This window comes from Acyrthosiphon pisum, chromosome A1 (assembly GCF_005508785.2).
Source record: "Acyrthosiphon pisum isolate AL4f chromosome A1, pea_aphid_22Mar2018_4r6ur, whole genome shotgun sequence".
Classification (NCBI taxonomy): domain Eukaryota; kingdom Metazoa; phylum Arthropoda; class Insecta; order Hemiptera; family Aphididae; genus Acyrthosiphon; species Acyrthosiphon pisum.
In genome coordinates, this window is record NC_042494.1 from 59,935,786 (window position 1) to 59,942,446 (window position 6,661).

At 28.0% G+C, this 6,661-nt stretch overlaps 1 protein-coding gene across 1 annotated transcript; it reads left to right on the plus strand.

The window, feature by feature from the left end:
- The first annotated feature begins 636 nt into the window (after positions 1-636).
- LOC100158690 (probable protein phosphatase 2C T23F11.1) lies at positions 637-5,890 on the plus strand. The gene is made up of 7 exons (XM_001947182.5): positions 637-1,437; positions 1,690-1,893; positions 3,448-3,545; positions 3,607-3,714; positions 3,776-4,001; positions 4,713-4,804; positions 5,059-5,890. Exons 2-7 carry the CDS (start codon positions 1,707-1,709, stop codon positions 5,317-5,319), a joined length of 972 nt encoding a protein of 323 aa, XP_001947217.2. The 5' UTR covers positions 637-1,437; positions 1,690-1,706; the 3' UTR covers positions 5,320-5,890.
- The last annotated feature ends 771 nt before the right edge of the window (positions 5,891-6,661 follow it).

Consider the following 6,661-nt stretch of genomic DNA (forward strand, 5'->3'; position numbering starts at 1 on the left):
TTAATAAGAAATTATTTTTTTTTAAAAATTTAAAACATAATATAAACATTTTTTTTTTTCATAAATATAATAGGTTATAAATCTATTTGTTCGATCCACTGAACTAATTCAAAAAAAAAAAAAAAAAAAATAAGCATATATTTTATATTTTAAGCATTAAAAATGAATAAATTAATGGTCGGGGGGAATGTCCGTGATTCAGTGTGTATACCTAAGTTATAAATAAAGGTGTATTTTCCATAATTTTATAAATTGATATCAGACATCACCATAAATTATATTTTTAATGATAAAATAATGCATATGTTAAACAATCAGCCGTATCCCCTCCCATGACAAAATCATTTGACCGCCACTGCTCATGACTCATAAATTACTAGGTACCTACTTTTAGGTACAAAAGTGTAAAGATGATATTTATTTAGAAAATTACTTGATAAACAAATTTTGACTTGGCTGTTTTTACGAAAAAAACTTAAAATTTAAGATTTAAATGAAAAACCTATTTTGTGACTTTTGGGCTTGAATATAATTATTAGAAGAGTAGTTTTTTTGGGGAAATCTATAAAATGTTGGTCAATATAATGAAAATAAATTAACTGTGGCAACTGGCAAGAAGTTAAGTTTACTTCAATTAAATTGCCTTCAGTTAAGTTGAAAGTTAACGAAAAATAAATAAACCCAACTCGGTTAAAATAAAGTTAATTTTATTCAAGTTACAATATAAAAAAGTCATAAACTGCTCTAGTATTTTGATTTACAGAAACATTGATATAAATACGTTTAACACTGCGTAAAAAATTAGATTATTATAATATAATATACCTATAATTAGAAAAAAAATGACCAAAATCGAAAAACAGTCATCGAATCAGTATTGTCTAGTTGGTTCCGTATGTCACGAAAAGAAAATCGACTTAACTGCACGAGTGCACGACAATGATAATTAACTATGAAATGTTAAGTTAGAACAATAATAATTTTACGTTCGCGAAGTTGGCCCACCTAAGTACTGCGACATTTTTTGTTTAAATCTATGGCATTATTTTGCACGAACGTCGTTTTTTTTTTGTAAAGTTGGATTATTGTCTAAATGACTGAACGAGTAAGTAAATAAAATAAAAATCAAAAAACTACATTGTAATTTCGATGAAACAATATTCGATATCGTCTCTCGTCACCGTTTGCAAGTACAGCACGATAATATTGTCTTCGCGTCTTTCCATCATCATCGTCAATCGTCATCATCATCTTCGCCATCTACAGTCTCTGTCATAGAAAATCTATGATATCTGTGCGCTGTCCGGCGCAGGTTTTCTCAGGAAATCGAACGGCCATCATACAACATATTATATCCAATCCCGATGATATGCTTCATGAGATGGAAGACTAGACGTACAATTTGTCGTTTTTGTTGAATTGTAAATTTAAAAAAATGTAAGTACCTAGGTCATTTTTAGAACAGATTTCATACCACTGCTGATCCCTTGGGTGAAGAAGTGTGGGAAAGTAAAAAATAAATTAATCCCCAAACCGTCGTTCCACTGCTCGACGGCACGTCCAACTCGACGACTGTCTTCAGGTACCATAAACATATTATGTAGCGTGAGTGACAAAGTCGGTTTTCTTCTACCTGATTCCCATGTGATGCAACTACGCAGGGTTATACACATTTTAATTGTTTTACAGTTCATCAGAGTTTTACTATGGGTCAGACATTATCAGAACCAGTGATTACAAAGCACACGGATAGCTGTGAGAACCAGTTTCTAAAGGTTGGCTCCAGTTCTATGCAAGGGTGGAGAGTCACGATGGAAGATTCCCACACGCATATCTTGGAACTTCCGGATGATCCGAGTGCTGCATTTTTTGCAGTTTATGATGGTCATGGTGGTAATAATTATTTTAAGAGAATAGCAATTACAAATTTAACAGTCATTCGTATGTCAAAAATACAGTTTCACCAGTTTTTGATTAGAAATACACTGATGCACATTATAATGAATCTAGGAAAAAAAAGTTAATAATTGATAAATATAGTAGGTATATAATCATAATTTATTACTTATAAAATTAGAAACAGTCATATTTTAAATGTACGTTCAACTTAGTAAAAAGAAATATCTAGTTTACTTATGGAATACAGTAAATAACTTATACATTAAAAAACAATTTAACCATACTTTTTTCTTATATTAGGTACTTTATAACTTACGAATGTTAAAAAATCTAATACAATATACTAATTTTGTCTGCTTGTATTTGTATTCATATATTTTCCACCATACTAGTTTATCCTAGTATTTTTTATGTTACTTTTATCTCTAAGCGCATCTTATGCCAATTTTTTTCGTTCATAGATGTTTCAATTTCAATTTTTCTTATTACTTTTCAGTTAATTGGATGCTTATGTCCACATAGCTTTGCAAATCAATTATTTCACCCTTCAATCATTATTTGTTCACTAACTTCCTGCTAATCCCTCTAATGTGGTTGTATGTACATTCCATGAGGAAGGTAAAAGTATAGGTGTACATTTTTTCCCCTACGTTTACAATACAAAGTATTATTTTTAGGACATTACAATAAGGGTATTATATTTAAATTGTCTATAACTACTCTGAGGACCGTTCTTACAATGTCCAGTTAAAGTTAACCAACACTTAACCTGTCAAATTCTGCCAGTAATAAAACCTGTTACCAGTCGGTTAACGTTACCGAACGTTGTAAGAACAGCCCTAAAAAACTAAAACTATATTTATTATTTATTATCTTTCTTAAATAAGTTTTTCCTAAATTCAATTTTTTTCTTCGGACATATTTTAGCTAGTGGTTTTACAATGATGTTTATTTTTTTTTTTTTATCCTGTATACAAAATTTCTACCTGAAAGGAGTGCTTTGATTTCAACTTTAATATCTTATATTTTAGCAAATTGGATTAAGATGGTACTTTTTCGGTTTTCTAAACAGTTATTTAATACCACAGGAAAAACCACCGACAAATTACAAAAAACCCCTAAAAACTAATTCTAACACTTTGTTAATTACCAAATGAATAAATACCAAATGAATAACCTAACCAAATGAATAATTACCTAATGAATAAAAATAATGATTTTAGTTATTTTGTTGTAATTTATAATATTAGTTCAAGTTATATTAATTTAACCTATTACAGGCTATAATAAATAATAACAATATTAAATATCCAGACTGACAAACCATCTCCGCTCAGAATCGTTTTTTTGTATATTATGATATTATATCATTGAATTAAAATTTAATACAATCCATTATAGAGTGACTCACTTGTAACCTACTGTACAGCAAGACGACATCCACTTACCCATTTTTTTATTTTATAAAACTAATAAACTATGTCTTGATCAAAATTATGTCCATTTAAAGTTTAATTATTCTATTGTTATTACTATATTTGAATTTAGGTGCAAAGATAGCACAATATGCTGGCAATCATTTACATAAATTTATTACCAGGAGACCAGAGTATGAAGAGAATAAAATTAGTGATGCTTTACAACTGGTAATACTGTGCTTTAAATATTCCAAAATAGCATTTATAGTGTCATGTATTTTTTTTCTAGGGTTTCATGGACATGGACACTGCTATGGCTGAAGATGAAGTTTTAAAAGATGAGCTTTCTGGATCAACTGCTGTAGTTGTTTTATTAAAAGATAAACAAATTTATTGTGTAAGGAAATATATTATATTTTGTTTAATTTTATCTGATTTCCATTTTTCTTAAAATCTAGGCAAACGTTGGGGATTCAAGAGCTATTGCATCAGTAAATGGTGTAGTTGAACCATTATCATATGACCACAAACCAAACAATGAGTTAGAAGCCAAAAGAATTGAAGAAGCTGGTGGTTGGGTCATGTTTAACAGGGTGAATGGCAACTTGGCTCTATCCAGAGCTCTAGGAGATTATATTTACAAAAAAAATGACCAAAAAAAATTAGATGAACAAATTGTTATTGGTAAGTCTGATTTACAAAATACCATTAACCTTGGTAACATTCATGAGGTAAAAATATATGTCAACAGTTATATTTTATCTGCCTGTATCAGAGTGCATAGCAGCTCTTTAACAAAGTTCCAAACAATCCTGAAGCTAGCAAAAAATTAATGATATCCAACATAGCCCTAAATTAACTAACCGTGAAAAAGGGCCAAGTCTCAGACCACACACAAAAAAAGTGTTAAAGTAAAAATATAATTTGAAATAAATATAATATAATATTATATTTTCTAAATAAAATATAATTAATAATTAATAAAAAAAATGTTTGGATTTTTGTCTTCAATCAAAATGAGACATTATAAAAAAGAAGTCAGTAATTTATTTGAGTAAAGTAATAAGCAAAAAAAAATCTAGGGAAAAATAACCATCAAAATAAAATATTAAAATCATAATTTGAAAACCTAAAAAAAAACCATAATAAAAATTGGATATATTAAATTAAAACATATTAAACACTTCAAGTTAATTTAAATAATTTTTTTTTTCAAAGCCAATAATATGTACTGATAAGATTAGTGAGCCAATGTAAATGGATCATTCTATACATTAAATAATAATAATTTGAAGAAGGTTCATTCATAATTTATGTAGTAAAAAATATTTAATTAAATAAAATGTTTTATCTCTGAATAAATATATGGTACATTTAATGAAATTTAATTTCTAGCCTGGCCTGATATTGTACTTAAGCCAGTTACAAAGGCCTTAGAATTCATTGTTTTAGCGTGTGATGGAATTTGGGACATAATGACTAATGAAGTGAGACATATTTTAAATAAATAATTATAATGTTATAATCAGTGATAATACACATAATGATTGTAAAATAATATATTATATTATTTTTATCATACTTTGATTTGAATCTAATTCTGATATTTCTTCATCTACTTTATGACAAATTTAAATAAAAATAAACTAAGTATTAAGTATAATAATTTTTATAATCTTACACTATATTATCATAATATTAAATACTATGTACAAATTATATGTATTATTTTTTTTTTCAGGAAGTTCTTGAGTTTGTGCGTATCCGTATCAGCCATGGCATGCTGCCCGAGGATATATGTGAAGACTTAATTACAAGGTGTCTAGCACCTGATGGTCAAATGGGAGGTCTTGGGTGTGACAATATGACAGTTGTGATAGTTTGTTTCCTAGGAAAAGGACGTACTTGGAAAGAATTACAAGTAAAGTGTTCTAAACCTTCAGCTGCAAAATCAAACAGCCCAAATAGCTCCCCAACATCAAGTCCCAAAACAAAGCACTAGTATTTTTTTGAGCATAGCTTTATTTATATTTTATTTTACTTTGGTTCTCACACATCATTTGTTTTCTGGCAATAAATTAATATTAATAATAATAATATTTGTGTACATAATAGCACTGGGATAATTGTTTGTGTCATAATATTATATTTTACCTATCATTTTTTCCTTTTTATAATTGTCTCTTGTAGATAAAAAGTTATATAATTGCCCTATATAAATCCCAAGTCATTTTTGTATTTATATAGGTTTTTTTTTTATATTTATAATATGCTATGATATACTAATGTCTAATACATAATTGGAACATTAATGATGTAAATAACATTTTCATGTAACACACTAGTCCATCCAGTACTTTATGATGTTAATATTTAGAGCATGAGTTAAAAATGAAACAAAATTATACATAAATATTTTAATACGAAACATAGTGCGTTAAATGTTATGTAATTTTAAACAAAATATTAGTACAATCAGATGTTTAGTTTTTAGCACCCAAAGGACTGGCCGTATTATAATTATTGTGAATGAATATTAATAAAAATAATAGTACAACTTGTATTTGTTAAAATGATTGAGTAATATCATTGATTATACATAGTTTACATATTATACTATGTATAATCAATGGTAATATCAATTAATATTATATTTTTAATAGGTTTAAGATAGTTATATAACTTAAAAAAAAACTTGTCATTATAGTTAACTACTAGTATTTGAAATAAAAATATGGTTTCTAAGATTTATAGTATGTTAAACTAATGTCTCATATCCATATGTCAACAAATTAAAAATATGAATCATTAAAATAAAAAGAACATTGCCTACCTAACCTGAGCACGCCTCTGCGCACTGGGATACGGGGAAAGTTCCTTGTGGACCGACCGTCGTGTTTTAACTGGACCTGTAAAGTTGCAGAATTAAAAATTATTTGATGATAGTAAACTGCGTGTACCTATGTGCATTCTTTGTTGCCGTATTACGATTTTGGCTGCATTATAAATTGTACCTATCGGTACCTACTTGAGTTAATTATTTATATTTATTTTAAACTATAATTTGTTTTAATATTTTTTTGTGTATTTACCTATAGTACCTTATATTGTTATATTATACATAATATATGCATGGAATTTTGCCCGATTTTGGTTGCATTTAGTAAAACAAGCTGATAACTATATTCTGAGCAGAGCCATAAATGTATTGATATGTGTATGTGCATAGGCGCAAATAGTGTTTGAGATTTGGGAGGGCTAATAGGGCCTTACTTTGATAATATTGAATAAGCTTAAAACAAAATGTAGGAAATGTTTGGGGGGGCTATGGACATTTTTGGGGG